General features: G+C 44.5%; 1 protein-coding gene across 36 annotated transcripts in view; it reads right to left on the reverse strand.

Moving 5' to 3' along the window:
* The window catches only part of LOC135102403 (spectrin beta chain, non-erythrocytic 2-like), a 161424-nt gene that overhangs the window by 31245 nt on the left and 111421 nt on the right, over positions 1–18758 (reverse strand). For 34 of the 36 annotated variants that reach the window (XM_064007613.1, XM_064007635.1, XM_064007633.1 and 31 more), the window contains 26 exons: positions 15798–15914; positions 15215–15323; positions 14099–14263; positions 13490–13602; positions 13009–13196; positions 12579–12804; positions 11944–12075; positions 11592–11813; positions 10735–11121; positions 9530–9547; positions 8863–9063; positions 8355–8567; positions 7946–8146; positions 7318–7540; positions 6371–6966; positions 5853–6035; positions 5456–5662; positions 4978–5142; positions 4360–4521; positions 3028–3687; positions 2541–2660; positions 2147–2296; positions 1327–1545; positions 917–1033; positions 399–578; positions 117–262 (listed from right to left, as the gene is read on the reverse strand). In XM_064007613.1, the coding sequence (XP_063863683.1) occupies positions 117–262; positions 399–578; positions 917–1033; positions 1327–1545; positions 2147–2296; positions 2541–2660; positions 3028–3687; positions 4360–4521; positions 4978–5142; positions 5456–5662; positions 5853–6035; positions 6371–6966; positions 7318–7540; positions 7946–8146; positions 8355–8567; positions 8863–9063; positions 9530–9547; positions 10735–11121; positions 11592–11813; positions 11944–12075; positions 12579–12804; positions 13009–13196; positions 13490–13602; positions 14099–14263; positions 15215–15323; positions 15798–15914 (5420 nt within the window). The remainder of the gene's footprint in view (positions 1–116; positions 263–398; positions 579–916; positions 1034–1326; positions 1546–2146; positions 2297–2540; positions 2661–3027; positions 3688–4359; positions 4522–4977; positions 5143–5455; positions 5663–5852; positions 6036–6370; positions 6967–7317; positions 7541–7945; positions 8147–8354; positions 8568–8862; positions 9064–9529; positions 9548–10734; positions 11122–11591; positions 11814–11943; positions 12076–12578; positions 12805–13008; positions 13197–13489; positions 13603–14098; positions 14264–15214; positions 15324–15797; positions 15915–18758) is intronic. The other 2 variants (XM_064007647.1, XM_064007609.1) reach the window with 1 other exon arrangement.

Genomic DNA, 18758 nt, shown 5'->3' on the forward strand with positions numbered 1-18758 from the left:
TTGCCAATCTCTCGCACATCTCTCCCTAGCATTACCTTCATAAATAAATCCGTGCCTAACATTATAATACTGAGTTCAGATCAATCAACAGTCACTTTACTGAACTGTTCACTCACCTCAGTTGCTCCTGTTTCCTGTCAATCACTGAGGCATAAGGACTCTCATTAGCGATGAGTTTCTTGGCAAGCTCATCGCACTGCTTGAAGCGCTCCGAGCCAGCCTCAACTCGGTGCTTGAAGTCATCAAACTTGGCTTGCAGAAGCTGTTGAAAAAGTGCTATACATTAGGCTTCATACCATGCACCAAGGAAATGCATTACTGCTAATTTTGATACAAATAAAACCATGTGGGCTTCATGACATAAATCAAAGCAAAAAGTTTCAACATGCTTTACAGACCAGGAGGTGTTCGTAGTCGTGGCCAAAGTCCTCCGAGGTCGCTGTCTGCATCTGCTCAGTGATCCACTTCTCCAGGTCCTCTGCCTCTCGGAAATACTCATGCCTGTACATGGAGGCCATCAGCTTCTGCCGCAGGTTTGCTGACAGCTTCTGAAGGTCCTTCAGCTCCTGATTCAGCATCTGCACATGAGGGAAACATTCATGTCACTCACAGAACCTCAGGACTGTTGCTGCACTAGCCTTGCCTATCCTGCCCACTAGTGATGTGGAGAGAGAATACTTGCATAAGAAACAGTATTATAGCAAATCAATCCATATTCATTGCACTGAGGCATCAAAACTACAGACCAACCATTTCAGTTCCAAAGTAAACATTACATAAATTACAAAGACTTTTTATGCATCAAATAAAACTCAATTAAAGTAAGCCACTGATGGGGCATTCAGTCAAATATCACAAGACAGAAAAAGTATGATTAAAAAAAAAAAAAAAAAAAAATGTAAGGATCATCAAATACCTGCTGTCGATCCTTTATAAGCTTGGACTCTGGGTGACTAGACTTTATCATGGACTCTGCCATTGTGCCCATCTCCTTCACAATACCACTGTAGGTGTCCATCTCAAGCTCCAGTGCCTGAGGGGAGAGCAATGTCAGGAGGTGAGAAAGGCATACAAGGAGGACACAATGGAAGAAATGTAAAAAAGGCATTCATGTAAGGGTTTCTTCCAACAATCACTTCCTACCTTACCTGGCTACCTTGGGCAACAATTAAGATGATCTCAGGTTTAATGTACTACTGAAGTTGGAGTATATGATATGATGAAACTAAGGGATAAAAATGATTATCAAACATTTCATCATGGCATTCTCAAGTACAATCTTAAGACAATGAAAGTCACAGTAAAGTCATTTTCTCTGAAACTTGCCTTGTGCTTTGCAAGGAGTTTTCTAGCAACATCCTCATCCTTCCCATAATCTTTGGTCTGCAGAATGTTCCTCTTCTCATTCATCCAAGCCTCCACCTCTGTCACCTCAAAGAAGTACTGCTGTGCCTTCAGGTTCAGCTCCAGCTTCCTGCTCCTTTCATTGGCTTCAGCCAGCAAGTCATTCCATGCCTCCTGAAGCTCCTCACACCTCTGCACAATCTGAAAAAGACAAAAAATACAAAGTGGAAGTGTTATTACTAAAGATGATCAAAGACCTGTAAAACTAGAGGAAAATGTGTTGAGGGGCTGTGTGAGGTGTGATTCATGTGTCCATGTCAGTTTACCTGCTCGGGTCGCTGAGGCTGACAGGTACAGTGTGCATGCTCGGTGCGGCGAGACAGAGAGTTGAAGGCCTGAGAGGGAAAGTGTTTAGTATGTAAGTGTGACCTCCTGTGCTGCACAAACTCCTACACCGTGACATGTATTGTTTGTGCATTTTGTTGTTTTATATTTTAATGTGAAGGTAAAAAAGTTTACTTGATCAGGTGGTGGTGGAGTGTACAGAGTGTATGGGTAGCGTTGTGGGGACTTGGCAAACCGGTGGCGTTTAGCATACGAGAAGGATGATTGGTGAGGTGTCCAGTGCACTGAGTGGCTCCTTTGCCACTGCACACCTGACACCTGAGTAAACAAGTAGGGAATCAGGAGTGATTCTAGGAACACTTCCAGCTCCTGACATAACCTAATTCCATCAAGCTTGTACCATGAGCTACCTGCTGAGGAAATGCACCAGATCTCCCAGCACCACCTTGGGACTTACCAGACCCTTCTCAGGGTGGTGCTCGTCACACAGCTTCTTCCCCTTGGCCAGGCACTTGTCAATCTGTGGCTGGTGACCCTGAATCTCTGCCTTAAGCTTGATGTGCTTCTTGTTCAGAGTCTGAGCTTCATGCAAGTTTTGTCCCAATACCTGCAAAGAAAACACAAACATTATGAAATGGAAACACGAAGAAATTAGGAAACTAAAACACTGTCTAATATTCCATACATCCAGTTTCCTACCATAACATCATACAAGTTTACAATGCTGATCTTCTGTCTGGAATGATGACAATTTATCACTCTTTCAATTAAGAAACTGAAATTTTAACTTTCAGTTCCTAGTTGCTTTTCTCCCCTGTCACCCCCCCCTCACTACACCACACTTCACTCACTGTGGAGGTTGCCAGGGCCATGTGCTCCTTGATCCACTGCATCTCGGCATCAACCTCAAAGTTAAACTCATGCCACCGCAGAGACTCCTCAAGGGCTGCTCTTCGGCGTGCTGCTGGGTCCTGCAAAACAATATCATTGTCATCATCATTATTTTGAGTCTGCCATATCGAAGAAAAAAAAATTAGCAAGAAAAATGCAATATCATAAAAGTACTCTGTGCAATCTCATTTATCAAGCCATTACAACTGTTTACGCAAAACTTTATGACAGATTATATGAGGAAATGGAACACAATTTTATGTCAAAAATATGTACAAGGTTCTTCACAGGGCAATCAAAATATTGTGTTACACTACTTACACCTCTGAACTTGGTGTTAGGGGCTTCTTGCTTTACAGAAACATTATAACTAAAATAAGGATGCCTTCCACATTAGATTAATAAAATAAAAAGTCAAGAAGTGGAAATAAAGAAATAAAGGAGCACCTTCAGGTTATTGAATCTCTTCTTGGCGCCAACACAGGAAGCCTCGATGTTATCGGCATCAAAGTGTCCCTCAGCTACCATCTGGTCGCCAGTGTTGCACAGGTCACTAATCTTCCGTTCCATTGTGTTCATGTCATTCTCCAGGTTGTTCTGTTTCTTCATGAGGTCCTTGCAGGAGTGGAGATCAGAGCCCACGTCCTTGTTATTGAGAGCAGACTCCAAGGCCTCCAGGTTCTTCTCTGTCTCCTCAAGGTCCTTGTTGTAGGTGTGCTGGTTGTTGGCCTGCCGCAGCTTGGTGCCCTTGTCCTCTGTCTTGGAGCAGAGGTCCTTCCACTTTTTGTTCAGGTCGTCCAGGGTCTTCTGGATGTCGCGGGACTGGTAGTGCTTCATGCCAATCAAGTCCTGGCCGGTCTTGTTAAGGCGACGCAGCTGACCCTCATTGGCGTGCAGCTCCCTCTCAAACGCCTCATGCTTCTGGATCTTCCTCTCCAGATTGCTGAGGTCTCGGTATGACTCGTCATCCGCCATCTTCTTCTTGTCACCCATCCACTTGTCAAAGTCGTCGGCATCAGCCTTGAACTGCTGGTAGGCCACTGAGCCGTTCAGCTGCTCCCGTCTGGCCTGTGCCCGGGCCTTTACTGAGGCTCGTCTGTCTCGCACCTGAAGGCATTGTGGCATTACTCATGGGAGCTCATACTTCCCCTGTCTTATGAGAGTACATAAATTTCATATGACTGTGTGACAACCAACATAACATCTAGAGCCTTATGATGAAAAATAGAACTTCCATCACCCGTTAATGAAGTGTATCTTAGGTCCACTACAAAAACTGGATTAATTCTCCCTTTTTTGGCATCCACAACCACAGAACAAATAAACCTAATCCTATCCTTTTCAAACCTCAAATTATCCCATCACTGAAGTGTCAATTCTCTACCTGATTGGCATTCACAACCATGAAGGAATAATAAAAGCCCTAGTCCTAGCTTTTAAAATCTCAAACTCTCCTCTTTTCATACTGTATTCACACTCTCAACACTCCCCATATTCCTCAATCACCACTGAAATGCACCTTGTCTCCCTTGTAAAAACTATTAATACTCTCTCAATTTGGCATCCACATCCATGGAAGAATAAAAAAAAAAAAAAAAAATTCTACTTTTTAAAAATCTCATATTGCCCTCCTTTCACAGACTGTACTGATGTTCCTAACCCTCCTCAAAGGGTCCTGGCTTGTAAATGTGTATTATATTGAATACCCTCATTATATGCATGTGTAAGCCACCTAGTAAAATATCAAAAGTGTTAAATATATCCTCGCTGTCCCATCACCTGGTTCCTGCGCTCATTGATGTATGTCGCCTCGTAGTGCTCGGCGGTGATCAGCTTGTCTGCCATCTCACTGAAGGCACGCAGCCGTTCATCCTGAGCCATCAGTGTGTTCTCGAAGTCATCGTGTCGCTTCATGAGTGCCTCCACGTCATCCAGCGTGCTCTGCATCACCATAGAGAACATGTAAAAGAACATGAACATAAAGGAAGCTGCAAAAAACCATCAGGCCTATACGTGGCAGTCCCTGTATGAAACATGCCTACCTATTTCTACCTACCATAAATTTGTCAGATCTTTCAAAGCTCCCTAATGACAATCTGATTACTGAGTCCATTCCATTCATCTACTACTCTATTTGAGAAACAATCTCTTTCTTAAATCACATGCGTCTTTCAATCAACTCTGAAACTTACATAATAAATAATAAAGGGATGGCTGACACTAACTCATTCACTCTCTCACATGATGGTAAACCTAGGAAAACTGAATACTATCACCTGGAGAGACATACTGGTGAGACCATAACACAACTCATAATAAGTAGACATGTTATAATGAACAGTGATGCAAAACTTAATATTAACAACAGTCACGGAACACCTGGTTCACTTTACTCACGCCAAGGTCCTTGTAGTCCAGGAAGGTTTCATGTGAGCTTGTCGCAGCATCAATCTGGTCGGCCTCCCTGTTAAAGAGCTGGAGGTCCATGCACTGTCTTAGCCAGTCACCCTTCTCCTGCCAGCCACGGTGGATGGCGCGCTGCTCCTCCCCAAGCTGTGCCATCTGTCACACCAATAACAACACTGCCTCACTATTCCTTTATATATGACTAGCTTTTCCATCAGAGAGGCTAGAATCAAACCTTTACAAATTCGCTACTCTTGCATCTTGCATCTTGCTACTCTTTGCATCACTGGCCTGCCTTTATAATGCACACCAGTGCTGAGAACCTTCTTACATCTACTGTTCTGTACCAAATGCAATATTCTTATTTCTCATATGAATTAATTTCATCTGCAGTAAAACTAATTCATGTGCAATCAATAATCATGTTGGGCAATACAGTGATATCATAGCAATAAGAGAAAATTTTGACCTTTTCCTTCACTTCAGCAAAGTCAGGATTCCTCTTCAACAATTTTTCTCCAAGTTGGCTCAGCTCACTGAACTCATCCTGGTGGGCTCTGATGTCATCACCAAGGTCCTGGTGACTCTTGAGTAAGATCTCTGCTGTGGTGACATCCCGAGCTGGCTCGTTGGAATTCAACTCATTCTTGACGTCCCCAACCCAATTCAGCAAACTCTGAAGGTGAAAGAAACTTGTGTCAGGCATTCCTACTCCTCTGCTATCAATACAAGTATCCTTGTGGAGTGTGCATCAGACTTGTGAAATAAAAGAATGACACAGGCAGTCTGATCAACCATGAGTTTGAAAATGAACAAGAAAGACATCATTCCCCCACACCAATGTTCTCCTGGGGAGTGCTACTAACCTTAGCAGAGTTGAGGAAGATCTGCTGACCAACAGCTTCCTCCAGTCTGTTCCTTCTCTCCACTGCCTTGCCCTTCAGCTGTCCCCAGTACTGCTGCACCTCCTCCTGCCGTGTCTCCACAGCATGTCGCTCTCGTGGGTATGATGCCTTCACTGAGTCAGCCAAGAGGTTCACACGACGCACCTGCCACCATTAAACAGTCAGTCAGGAGGTCATGACTACACTGTGATGTTGAATGAACCTGAACATTTTGAAGCTGCATCAACCTTCAATTTAAGGATCTCATTAATGACAAGGAATATGCTAAATTGAATGTAACTAGATATGATATGTGAGACAAAGGACTATTCTGTAGTTTCTTAATTACACTCTTTTGATCATCATTTTAAACTGTTATTAATTAATGTAATGAACTATTATTTGCTCCCCTATTAGATCTGTTACATCAGGGGACATTCAATGAGAGCTTACAGTAAAGGGAAAAGAATCACCAGTCAAGGTGTTACTCCCAGACCCACCTTCTCCTCCACAGGGGCAAGCTCCCTCTCCAGCTGGTCATGCTTGCGCTGGAGTGACTGTACTGTCTTGAGGTCGCGGCCTAACTCGTCTGTGTCCAGCTTCTCCATCTTCTCCAGCATCCAGTCCCTCGTCTCATCACAGGTGCGGTGGAAGAGCTCCACACTAGATGCTCCTTTCAGGCTCAGCTCCTTCTGCTGCTTGAGGCGGTTGAGGTGCGCCCACTGGTCATGGATCTGTTTTTGTCGCTTCTTGATCTTCTCCAGCTGGCTGTGTCCAGTGTTCTCAAAGTCCTTCACCATCTTGTCAATGATGTCAATTCTCTTGCTAGCAGCAGACAGATCAGTGAGGAACTGTTCAAACTTCTTCTTGGCAGCCTCCACATTGTCTCCCTTGTCGTCCACCTTGAGCAGCTTCTCTTTCTCCCTCATCCACGTCTCGAAGCCTTGGCACTCCCGCATGAAGGAGAACAGCTTGATGGACTCCTCCAGGTACAGGTGTCGCTTGCCCGCCAGGTCACACAGGTGGCCATACGAGGAGTTGATGGCCTGCAGACGCTTCTCAACTGTCTCTGGCTCATCAAACCCTCGCCTACGTGCTGAGGAGAACAGGAGTGCAGGTCATCAGAACAGTGTTAATGCCTACTGTTCACTCAATATCATAACTTGTTTCCCTTTATGATAAAAACTCATAACTTTTAATAGGTGAGCTTAGAGCAAAACAATGAAAAAATGTAAAGTGGATTTTGAGATTTGTCTCAATGATAACCAGGAGAGAGGTGAATCCCTGACAAGACACTCAATGCACACAACTCATCACCAACTGAGCCACAAGGAACACCAGTACTTTCAGGAACCTTCCCTACCACCAAGTAAAAAAAAAAAATTCCTATGAAAATTAAGAGAAAGAAATATGACAAAAAAGAACCAACATCATGCCATCCCCTTACGTGGTGCTTTAGGCTTCCGCTTCTTGACTCTATCTGTCTTCTTCACCATCCTCGTCCTTGGCACCATCCGCTTCTCCGGCACCTTCACCTCCTTCTTCACCCGCACATTGATCTTCCTTGGCTCACTCTCCCGCACGTAGTTAGCCGGGACGAAGCCTTCTTCCCCGTTGGCCTTGCGCACATTCCACCAGTCATTGTTGGTCTTGCTCAGCAGGAACATCGTCTGCCAAGTGAGAGGACGCAGGTCAGTTAACAAGGGTATGAGAGACTAAGTCAGATTATACTGTCTTATTTCAACTGGGTGGGTGGAGACTAGTACAGTGGGAAAGTTCAGTAGAGAAATAAAAGTGTCATAGGATATTCAAGTCTTCCAAACACACCACAAGGCAGTGGAATAAGATATGGAATTGTGCAGATTGTCATCTTCCTTACATTTCACTTTCCTGCATTGTGCTTAGTCCAGTTAAGAAAACAGAGACAAATCAGAAGGTAGTCATATTCTAAGTAGTAGTAGTAGGTAGTCAAGTCTAAGAAGGTAAGTGAAACAGAATGGCAGAAAAGAGTTCAGTGAGGTGCCACCAGCCATACACAAGTCCATAACAGCCACACCAGACACCAGGAGCCTCACCTCGCCCTTCACCATGCTCATGCCCTGCCCCTGGAATGGGTACCGTGAGATCACAGTGGGCATCTCCCTCTGCTCCGTGACGAACACTTCATCCACCTTCTCCACCACCTCCTCCACCATCACCTCCTGAGGGACCATCTTCACCTCATCCACCCATTCGTACTCCTCCTCCTCCCCAACACTCTGCTGCTGTGCCATCAGCTGGAGGTGAAGATCATTATAGTTATAATAATGACAATAATTTACACTATGCATTAATATACCAGGTTGATATTTTCCCATTAAGGATGATAGTCTAGAAATCTATATCAGGGTTCAAGAACTTAATTTCCTTTCCCTATCTCAGTCTATCTCACCAACACACAAAGGGGAGAATGAACAGTGAAGGATCAAAGGACATACAACCTACATTCAAGGCTGATATTCCTGACTTGATGAGCTTCTGGCCTTGAGAGTTGATGGCCTTGATGTCGCCGTCGTATGACTTGATCTCCTCCTCCAGGCGGGCGTGCAGCTGCAGCAGTGCCAGGCCACTCGGCTCGTCCTCGCCGTAATCTGTGGATTGGCACAGCGGCACCTTCTCCTTGATCCACGACTCAGCCTCATTGGCATCGGCATTGAACTGCAAGAACAGGAAGCAAAGGTTTAGCCAACTGTCTGAACGCTTTCATGGGATGTCTGATTGTGTTTGTTCTGTGCCTTGAAGTGAGATGAGAGAGGATACAATGGATACAATGGGATGGCTTGGCTAAGTGCATTACTGGAAATTTATGTACCTTTCGGTTCATTCATTTCCTCCACCTATTACAATATGTGCAAATTAGACTTCCAGCAACACTATTCTCCCTTTGTATTGCTTAAAAAGGCACACATTATTACTGACAATCCAGCACCATCACCACCACTCAGTGCCTCACCAAGCAGGCCTCAGCAGCGTCTTCCAGCTGTCGGCGACGGTCATTGACATATTGCTCCAGCAGCCGCCACTTCTCCTTGAGTGCCCCAATGCGCTCGCTGATGGCCTTAGAGTCTGGGTGGCTGGCCTTCATCAGCGCCTCACCAGACCTCATCACCTTCTCTGACTTGGGGCGCCGGGCACACATCTCGTCCTCCAGTGCCTGGCAGGGGTGGAGGGAGTGAGGGAGGGCCTCATGTTATTCTTATTGTTGAATGCAAAGTGGAATGTTAAGAATGTTTACAAAAGATATTAATACCCAAGGAATAAGCTTGCTGAGTTTCATGTAAGTGTCATGAATTAATCAAATCTTGATAGAAGTTTATCTCAATAATACTAATTCATCTTTGATATATTTAAATGAATAAAAAAGGCTGTGAAGAGATTTCATTAATATTAATTCATCTTTGATATATTTAAATGCATAAAAAAAGGTTGTGAAAAGATAATACATTTAAAAAATCACTTTGGTATAATTAAATGTAGAAAAAGGCTATGTGAAAAATATATCTCAAAAAAAAATTTTTACATTTAAAAGGAAAAAAATAAAAAGTGGAGGACTACAGCAAGGAGTCTATTAAAATAAAGAAGGAAATGGAGGAAAAGATTCACTTGTACAACCACTTTACCTTGAGAAGAAACTTGTCCTGGTGGTGAGGGTAAGAGAGGTGTTAGTGCAGGACACCAGAGGAGGGGTTAAGGAGAAGGTGGTGTTAGTGGCATACAGGCAGACACATTGATGAGTGACTCTGCCCTTGAGGCAGCAACACTACAGGCATCTTAAGACAGTGAGCATGAAGAAATGCATAACCACAAGTAGCTGCAGTGAGGAAAAGTAATATACACCTGGCCCCACTTGCAAAGCAACTGCACAACATAATTATGTACACAAGGAAACAAGAAATACTTAACATTAACATTACATTTACTATTACATGGCAGCAAAACAAGATTCAACTCCAGGAATAGTTCTGAAATTCTACAAGGTGAAAATACAGCATAATGTGTTAAAGAAGCAGCATACTGCGGAAGTGTTGCTTTGATCCTGTATTATCTTTGCTAGGTGTGTGAGTGTGAGTTACCTTGTGAGAGTTTCTATGTTGCGGATGTGCTGGTGTGGTGCTTTCTATCTCAAGATAAGGTCATAAAAACAGGCTGCACAAGAAATGCAAGTCTGCCACTGGAGTGAAGCAGCTGAAGTGGCCAACAGATGCAATGAAAGTACAATGTATCACCAAATACTGTACAGTGCAAGCCCCAGTGATACACGTTTAGCTACGCTCCCACTACACTATAACACTGCACCATCCTAAAAGGCTTTTGTCGTTTATAAAATAGCTTTTGAATGAGGGTCCTGTTCAGTGATTCTTAACACTTGAAACACTTTATTATACTTTGCATGAGTTAAAGCATAGATTAAATATATTTTTGAATAGCAAAGCAGCCCATATAAAGCCGAGGCTTAAAGGATCAGTTTTTCTAATAAAATGTGACTGCCTTACAGCATCCAATAACAATATCTTAACTGTAACACAAGATGCAGCATTACAAAAGCCTTTGAGAGATGAAGTGTGAGGTGCAGGCATCTCAGGTGTGGGACAGGTTAGTGGAAAGATATCAATCCTTCAGCAGAACAATTGTATACATTTCTTAAGTTACCAGAATTCATGCGAGAAGATAGGTGTTGCAATATGTGGTGACTATGTAAATGGAGGACAACTTGAATTTTACAATGAGGGTCTGATAAGCACTGTACAGCTGAGAAGTCTGACCTTCCTGTGAAATGTGTCCCACCCAGCCCCACATTCATCCCAGCCCTGCAGCACCATCTCACCTTATGCTTCTGCTGGAGGGAGATGACTGCCCCAATGTCCTTGGCTATCACTCCTGCCAGGCAAATTCTTTGCTTCTCAATAACCCAAGCCTCTTCTTCCTCCATGTCCACTTCAAACTGGAAGAGATCCCTCGCCTCTTCCAGCTTGAGTCTCCTCTCAGCTGCCTTCTTCAGGAGTGCACGCTGGCCCTGGTTCAGCTCCTGCAGCCTCTTCTGCAGCAGTGGTGCATCTTTGAGGTTGGAAGTCATGCATGCCTCACCTTGCTTGTTGAGGCGCTTGATGGTCTCCCCCATGGAGTGCACCTGCGATTCCATCAGGGCATGTTTCTGCAGCAGGTCCTCCACTGCAAGCAGGTGGCGCCCTACGTCGTCAGAACAGAAGTTCGCCTGCAATGTTTCAGTAACACAATTTTTTAGTTTGAAAGAATCATACAATTCCTCTTGTCAGCCAAGACCTGATCTCACATTGTCATTTGCCTTGACAAGGATGGTACTGGGTAATAAGTAGGACCTAACCTGATGATCAGTCACATCACATTAAACTTGGTCATGCCAAGTAAAGAGATGTGCTCACTCACTGTCATGTGTCACTCATTCACAGATGAAACCATTAACTACCGGCTCATTCGTGACTTCCAACAACAATCTATGCTCCAAATTCTAATAATCTGTAATATTCATAAGTTAAAAGAAAAGTCAAGTTATGATATAGAAATATACCCAAAAAAATCATGAGAATAATCAGTTTCAATGTATTTTGAAACGAGGTTAACACATGAAACCATAATCCAACACAACAATGAGGACACTCCTTGGTGAGGCCACAATGGCCCACCACCCACCACCAGCTCCCTCACCTCCAGCTCCTTGATGGAGGCAGTGATGGTGTCCACCTCCCTCATGATGGCCACCAGGATGCAGCAGTTGTGGAGGTAAGTCTTGTGCTTGTTGAGGAGGTCCAGCAGGTCACTCCACTTCTTGAGGATGTCCTTCTCCTTCTTGCGGATTGCTTCCTTGCCATGGTAATTCTCAATGTCCAACTCGTCTGCCATCTTGGTCAGGTCCTCAAACCTCTCTTGCTGTGGAGTGGTTGTAAAAGCCACTGTTACACCACCATAACAAAATAACTCTTATCGGGAGACTCAGTACCCCACATATTCTTTATGGCCACACTGATGAGTCAAGGAGGCAGCAGTCAGAGTGACTCACCCTGGCCAGAATGTCAGCGCTGATGGCCTCATGCTTCTTGACAGTCGCCTCCACCTGGGACAAGTTGCTGCCGTAGCGCGGGTCACTCAGCACCTGGATCATCTCCTCCAGGTAACCCTTGCGTAGGACGCTCTGTGGGCACCAGACACATCACACTCTTCACCACATTGCCTTTACTAAGTTGTGGTAAATGGAATAGTTTTCTAGCTTTGTAATTTAATGACTGATTCAGTTTGCTAAATTTTTTTTTACTGTGCTACAGAAAATAGGTTAGACATGTTAGAAATTAATCTTTCTAAGAAATTCTGTGATTTTTACTATTAAAACTAATGTACATTTACAACAAAGCTGCTGGCAAGAAAGCTCCAGTCCAAGATGAAGGACTCTGAGATAACATTCTTCTAAAAACACCTATTTAAAAATTTCAGGTCACTGGCTGCAGACACGACATAATGACTCAAAACAAAAGGACGGTGAATCCATTGCACAATATAAATGAGAAATATCACAACAAATCCTTCAGTATCTCATTCTTTCCTTTATTCTACCTGGCAACATTACACTCCAGTCCACATCTTCAGCCAGACTCTTCACACTGACACTCTGATGACTTTATGTTAAACCTTGCTTCTTACCTTCTTGTCAAACTTGTAAGCCAGCTGTTCAAGTCTCTCCTGTCGCAACAGCTCGTCTCTGAGAGCCACTTCACGGCGATGCTCGGCCTTCTCCAGTTTGTTCCATTCCCTCTCTATGTCATGTATCAATTGGCCATCCTTGGGAACATACACAGGCTGGTTGAGCGCCTTGAGACTTGCGTTAATGGAGAAGAACAACGCTTCGATCTCACTCCTCTCCTTATACCTGGAAGTGGATTCTTGCATCACACAGACGACCAAAAGATGTGATGGAGACACTGCCAGACATGTGTAAACTAAGAGGAATGCAGCTTATGCTTAAGACTTTCCTATAAATGGCAAGACCAGATGAGTGTCTAACATCAATGCTGGAAATCACAATGCCTATCAAGTGATCACAACTGAAATATCAAATCAAACTTGTCCTTACTTGGGTGGCTTCTCCTCTGTCCTGTATTTCTTGAACTGGAGAAGAAGTTTCTGAATGCCATCCAGGGAGTTTGGGAACTTCCTGCTGTCCAACTCCACAATCTTGCGGATGATCCACTCTAGCAGGGATGTGAGGATCTTCTCGTACTTAAGTTTGAGGTCATCCACATCCTTCAGCTGAGTGATGATCTACCAAAGAACAAAAGTAAAAGACTAGTGTTAGGAGAGATGATCTGTTTATCCATGTACCAGAATGGTAATTTTGCAAGAGGTGGCCTAGACAAAGCACTACACACTCACACATGCTATTCACACCATTAGCCCTGTCAGTCCCTGATGGAAAGGAACAGTCTTGTGGACCACCATACTGCACCCCAGGAGACAAGGGAAAACACTTCATGATTTGAAGAGAAGTGTAGCAACACCCAGTACAAAGATGACCCAGTACAAAGAAACAAAGTAAATGGTGAGCTGTTACTTACATTGGCAATTCTCTTGGATCCCTTGAGTTCATTCTTCATGCGGGCAAAGGTGTGGTAGTAAGAGGCAACGTAGGTGATGATGGACTTCTCGTCGGGCTTGTTGGTATCCACGTCTGGGAGACAAGGCAGGGTGTCACAGAGGGTTTGTCATGGCACAGCACCACACAGCAATATACATCACAAACCAAAGGTAGGATAATCTATTATATCAATGGTAATATTCTAATACTAGCCACTGCCCATCATTAGCTCAGTGAAGCTTGTACTCAAAAGCTCTTCATCTAGATATCCTAAATGTTTTTTGTCAATGAAGTTTCAAATTATGAATAAATATTGTGTATTTTGAAAACTGGCATACTTTTCTAACTTATAGGTTCAAATAACTTGTCATTCTTTTATCAAACATCATTTACAACCAATGTAAACTTTAAAAATTCATGAAAATAAAACACAAAATAGTACAATGCAACTTTTGTACTAAAATTAAGAAATGACACACAAGATAATACTGTAATTCAAACCATCACATCCATTCACCACCCTCCCCATACTGCCCACCAAAACAGCAATACCACACAACCACAAGCCACTCTGTTCCAGCCAGCCTACCTTCTGCATCAAGAATACTGGCAATGCCCAGGTGGGTCTCTGCCACAGTGAAGGCATTGTTGAGGTTGTCGATGTGGTTCTTCTGGATGAGGGAGCTGTAGTCGATGATGTCAGGCCGATGGGCGTGGATGAGTGCATTGAAGCCAAGACCGTCCCTCCACGACCCTGCATGAGATGAAGAAGTGAAATGTGAAGAATTTATCTGCAGTCACCCACACTCTCAACATTCCCCTCATAAGTGAATGCCTTACACAGATGACAAGTAATTACCCTTCTCTATGGAACCTATCATATTCTGGAAAACAAAGAAGTGGTTGGAATGTCACTCTATCTATCCATCACTGCAACAGAACCTGGGTATCAGCAACATGAATGGTGTATAATGTAATGAGAAAAACTAGACTACTTTCACTCAGTACCATAATGGACAAGATCATAAACTGGCAACTCCTCCTGCATGCTGATCCCCATCATTAGCTAACATGGTGGGTATAGGCAGGGCCCCATCTGTTCTTCCACGGCTTGTGACTGCCAATGTCCTGCTAACAATGCTGGGACATTAAGGGCCAATGCACACTATAGGGACGGCCATGGTACGCTCACGGTCCAGTCACATATTACATGCATTTCAATGGAAGCATTCACATTGGTGCTCACAGTCCCCATTGAAATGCATGCAATAATATGTGACTGAACCATGGTCTGAGCATGGATCGCTCCTCAAGACACTGGGTGAACTGGGTGGAGGAGAGTAGGCCAGGCTCACCAACTGTGATCTTAACAAGGCGAGTCCAGCAGCCTTCAGTAATTAACATCACACTGTGTTCTCTTATTCGACTTCGACTTAAAACTCTCCAAGTACAGCTGATGATAATGAGGGAGAGAGAAATATGACAATTATGTAACTTATAAGGGAGGAAGTGTAAATATGTCAATACTCCAGTTAGATACATGCTGTGCTTCCGAGAGAGAGAGAGAGAGAGAGAGAGAGAGAGAGAGAGAGAGAGAGAGAGAGAGAGAGAGAGAGAGAGAGAGAGAGAGAGAGAGAGAGAGAGAGAGAGAGAGAGAGAGAGAGAGAGAGAGAGAGAGAGAGAGAGAGAGAGAGACTGAACTTACGAGAGAAGTCTTCAATTTGCACGCCCCTGTATCCTGCAGTCTTCCTTTGACACCACAAGAGCAAGGCGTCTTTGGCGGATTTCTTCTCGCTGCTTTCATTCTCCTCGTCCTAAGAAGTGGAAATAAAAAAGGAAAAATTAGTCTCCCCTCAATGCCACCTAGATATATAAAAATAAACTATATATTGACACTAACAATATACGAATTAGTAATCCAAGGAGATATATTCTATGACACCTAAATAGCCTGATTAAACAGAGTATTGATAGACATGTGTTTTCTTTCCCTCTGCTAATACATGAATACAAATTCATGAATGAATACGATCATGTGAAAGAGTCAAATCCTCAAATATTCTAAATATCGTTTGTTTTAATCTACGTCACTCAGAATTATCAATTTCCATCACCACCATACATGGTTCTCCACTTGCCACGTTAATTTATGCTAATATATATATATATATATATATATATATATATATATATATATATATATATATATATATATATATAGTTCCTTTTACTTTCCATCACTCGATACTAACAATTTCTATCACCACCACACATTGTTCTCAACTTACCACGTCAATTTCAATCTCCTGAATTTGGAAGCGGAGGATGATGGTCCAGATGAGGCCGAGGATGAGACGCGGGTTGCCATCCACGATGTCCTCGGCGCCAATACTCTCCAGGCGAACCTGCGCAGGAAAGGCGAGGGGATTAGTGGAGAGAGAGAGAGAGAGAGAGAGAGAGAGAGAGAGAGAGAGAGAGAGAGAGAGATTCACACAACCAAGTCGAAACGTGTACACGAGTCGAACCTCGCCAAACCAACTAAACACACTGCTCTCCCTCACCTCTCTCTCTCTCTCTCTCTCTCTCTCTCTCTCTCTCTCTCTCTGGAAAACAAACCTATTGCAAAGTGTGTGTGTGTGTGTGTGTGTGTGTGTGTTCACAGGACAATCTTATCAGCACTCCTCATGTCTAGTCTCTAACTGAAGCACCATTACAGTCTATCTCCCCCTTCTCCATCCCTGCCCATTCCCTTCCCCGACGAAATGCACCCAAGCGGAGATTAGAGAAAAGGCAAACTCCCGCCATCAAACACACTACTGACGAAGCTTGGAAGGGTCCGTTACCATTACGTCATCAGCCAGGTGTTCTATTATCATGCCGGGGAGGAAGGAAGGAAGGAAGGAGGGAAGGAGAGAAAAAGAGGGAGAGAGGGAGGGAGGGAAGCGCCACACACTCGCTCTCTACCCTCCCTCCTGATGTCATGGTTACTTCCTCCTCCTCCTCCTCCTCCTTCTCCTTATTTCCTTCCTACTTGCTTCGCCGCTAACGGAAAGGAGGAAAAATAGTATTTTTTTTTTCGTGTTTTATGATGCATTTTATAGTGTGTGTGTGTGTGTGTGTGTGTGTGTGTGTGTGTGTGTGTGTGTGTGTGTGTGTGTGTGTGTGTGTGTGTGTGTGTGTGTGTGTGTGTGTGTGTGTGTGTGTGTGTGTGTGTCCATCTACTGCCCACAACAACCTCTCTTTTATTGCATGTCTTACTGGTAACGGACTGAGGAGTGCATGAAAATTACACACTTCCTTCATAAACTCTCTCTCTCTCTCTCTCTCTCTGGCCATGTATCATTCAATAAACCTCTTCTTCTTCCCCTCCTCCTCAGCACTGGGTCGGGAGGGTCAACTGAGGGCGTGGCGGCCGGGCGGGTGTGGCCTGACTTCCGACCACCACAATGAAACGGAAGACTATGCAAGATAAATCGGGCGGCTCTCTTCATATCCTGGCCTTGGTGCAATCCCCATCACCTGCCTGCCATTATTAGAAGTGGCTGGCTATTAATTCACTGGTGTTGCGTCAAAGTGTAGATGGTGATTAAATGAAAATAGCTTTGTGATAATGGCAGCGCGCGTGTAGTTAGCCGCGCAGGAAATTTGAGTGTTAGATGCGTGACCGATATTGTTCTTTTGTTCTTTCGTTATCGTTTCGTTTGTGTGTGTGTGTGTGTGTGTGTGTGTGTGTTTTCTATTGGTTGAATAACGGTCTGTATATGAATAACGGTGGAGTAAACGTGGATTGCTTGTGTATGGATGAATGTCTTGACTCACTAGTTCAATATCCATCTCATTTTACTTGTCCATATACCCATTCATCTACCTGACTGGCTATCTATACGTCAATCAGTGAAGTCAGTCGATCATTCTCTCTTCCTATCTATCTAGCTTTCCTTTCATCTATCTGCTTTTCTGCCTATCTGCACGTCCCGTCTGTAAACAAGCATTCAGTTTCATGATTTCGACACGTTGCTTGGCTGAGTAACACCAACACAATTTCTCCATCCATCTAACCGTGAGTGTAATGTTGTGCCTTGCCGGCGCAGCGGAGACTAAAATTAAACATGACGTAACCACTGATACGTCATACAGAACACCACCACAACACCCCGCGTGCTCCCTTCAGTTGCCTTGCCTAACAGTGCCGCCCGATGATGTAAGCCAGCCAGACCCACGCCATGGAGGAGGAAGGGAAGGGAGAGGCTGGGATGGGATAGGGAGGGGAGGAAGGCTGGGATAGGGGAGATGCAATGCTGAAGTATGCAAGCCACTGGTTTTGGAACGATCTGGGTTTTTCATAAGGGCTGTTTTCAAAGGCCATAGAGGTGATCAGACGGGTTCTCAAGGGTGTTTTTCTCTCACTCTCTCTCTCTCTCTCTCTCTGGTTGATATGTAGAATCATTGTTGAATTAAAACTACTACTAAAAACCACAGTAATTTTCACTATGGTATACCTAAAAATTGTTGAAGTAACGTGCTAGAATGTTTGTTCTTGGAGGAGGCTTTTTTATTTATTTATTTATTTATTTATATTTTAGAAACGTCACGCGTGGGGTATCTTTTTATCTTGACCTTATTGGTGGCATGATTTTTTGCCAAGTTTGGTCTTCATATCACTATCACCAAGTTTGGTCTTTATATCACTATCACCACCCAATGCGCAATGCTGCCTCTGAGGGATGCAAAATCACGGAGACGGCTGCTGGTGGCGGCGGTGGTGGTTATGGCACCTCACACACGCCTGCTTTACATCCGTCTCCTCATTACAACGACCAACCGCTATCTGCTGCAGCGTGGAGGGTGTGGGTGGCGTGCAAACCTGTCCCAGTCCTTGCCTTCCCTCAGCGCTGCCTGCACCTGCCTGCACCTGCCGCCTGCCTGCCTACATACACCTCGACTATCACGGCTAAATTTTCAGCTTCGCGCCTCACTGCTGCGCCCCCGCCCGCCCCGCATGACAAAGGGCGCTCGCCGGTTGAGGGCGCGCCGCCACCCGCAGCCCTCACTAACGGATCAGGCATTCAAACACGGACGTGGGCTGGGCGTAGGCAAACACGGGCCGGGTGGAGGGCGAGAGGGGCCTCTGCGGTAGGGGAGGGAGAGAGGAAGGAAGGGAGGGAGGGAGAGAGAGGGGAGGAGGGTGACAATGAGTGCCGGACGCGGGAACCAACCCCAGCCTCCCCACCGCGACTCGACCTCCCGCA

This window comes from Scylla paramamosain, chromosome 7 (assembly GCF_035594125.1).
Source record: "Scylla paramamosain isolate STU-SP2022 chromosome 7, ASM3559412v1, whole genome shotgun sequence".
Lineage (NCBI taxonomy): Eukaryota > Metazoa > Arthropoda > Malacostraca > Decapoda > Portunidae > Scylla > Scylla paramamosain.